At 35.7% G+C, this 1,514-nt stretch overlaps 1 protein-coding gene across 1 annotated transcript; it reads right to left on the reverse strand.

Annotated features, from left to right (window-relative positions):
• Positions 1 to 239: 239 nt before the first annotated feature.
• Positions 240 to 1,235, reverse strand: LOC116072732 (olfactory receptor 867). Its single transcript, XM_031344257.1, has one exon. It carries the CDS (start codon positions 1,233 to 1,235, stop codon positions 240 to 242), a length of 996 nt encoding a protein of 331 aa, XP_031200117.1.
• Positions 1,236 to 1,514: the final 279 nt, after the last annotated feature.

The following is a 1,514-nucleotide window of genomic DNA, read 5'->3' on the forward strand; positions in this document are numbered from 1 at the left end:
ATTCACATCATGATATCACACACACACACACACACACACACACACACACACACACACACACACACATATGTATATATATATATATATATATATATATTATATACATATATATAAACATTCATAGAAAATTAAAATATTTTCTGTAAAAAAGTACACAAATGCAATGTTACAGAAACTTTCAGAATAGTGTGAATCACGCATGTGATTTAAAATATAAAAAAGACCCAGTAGAGGTATGCTCATAAAATTTGCCTTATACTTCTCAGTAATAATTTATTTCTGATGTCATTGATGCATGATGGTGAAGAAACAATTCTGGTGAAAAGTTTATCAAGGGCACCCTTCACATCTTTGTTTCTTAGGGTATAGATGAAGGGGTTCATCATGGGGCTGATCACAGTGTACATCAATGAAGCAACCATTCTTCTCTGAGTAGAATGAACCACAGAAGAGCTGAAATAAACTCCAAGTCCTGACCCATAAAATAAAGAGACCACACAGAGGTGAGAACCACAGGTGGAAAAGGCTTTGTACTTATTCACAGTAGAGGACATCCTTAATAAGGATGAGGCAATCTGTGAGTAAGACATAAGGATTCCTGTCAAAGGAATCACACCCAGTAAGGAAGTCACGACATACATAAATACATTATTGACATGATTGTCAGAGTTGGATACCTTGAGAACTTGAGCCAGTTCACAGAAGAAATGTGGAATTTCAGTGCCTCTGGAGAAATTCAGTTCATTCATCAATAGAACATGAATCAGGGACACCCAGAACATTATGACCCAAAACATCAGAATCAGAAGTGCACACAGCCGAAGGTTCATGATAACAGTGTAGTTAAGGGGGTGACAGATGGCTGCAAAGCGATCATAGGCCATTAAAGTGAGTAAAAAATTATCCATTCCAGCAAAAGTATTAAAAAAATATACCTGTGTAAGGCATTCTATGTAGGAGATGTCTTTTGTCTGTGACTGGATGTTCACTAGCATCTTTGGGATTGTGGTTGAGATGAAACAGATATCAATAAAAGAAAGATTTGAGAGGAGGAAATACATGGGATTATGGAGATGGGAGTCAGAACCGATAGCCAAGATGATAAGCAGGTTCCCAAGCAGTGTGACCAGGTACATGGACAAGAACAGTCCAAAGAGAATGGGTTGCAATTCAGGATCATCAGAAAGACCCAGGATGAGAAATTCTGTTATAAGTGTGTGGTTCTCTATTTCCATATAACTTTTGTATCTGCTTGAGATAAGATAAGATAGTTTTCAAATAATAGTCACTGACATATAACAAAACAACCCTTAAAAGCATATCTTTCTTGTGACCATGACTGCCATTCATTTCCTCAAATTAATGTCCCCGACCATTCTTAAATATGTATAGTTATTCTTATAGTTAATTTAGTTAAATGTCTCTCTCCTTTATCATTTATACCTGCCATTCATGGAATTTTTCTGTATGAACATATATAAATAATTCATTCTTACCAAGCCCTCTAAAACATT

This window comes from Mastomys coucha, unplaced genomic scaffold (assembly GCF_008632895.1).
Source record: "Mastomys coucha isolate ucsf_1 unplaced genomic scaffold, UCSF_Mcou_1 pScaffold23, whole genome shotgun sequence".
NCBI classification, from domain to species: domain Eukaryota; kingdom Metazoa; phylum Chordata; class Mammalia; order Rodentia; family Muridae; genus Mastomys; species Mastomys coucha.

Excerpts from the sequence above, each read along its gene's own strand:
- LOC116072732 (XM_031344257.1), bottom strand. The coding sequence starts at position 1,235 with ATGGAAATAGAGAACCACACACTTATAACAGAATTTCTCATCCTGGGT.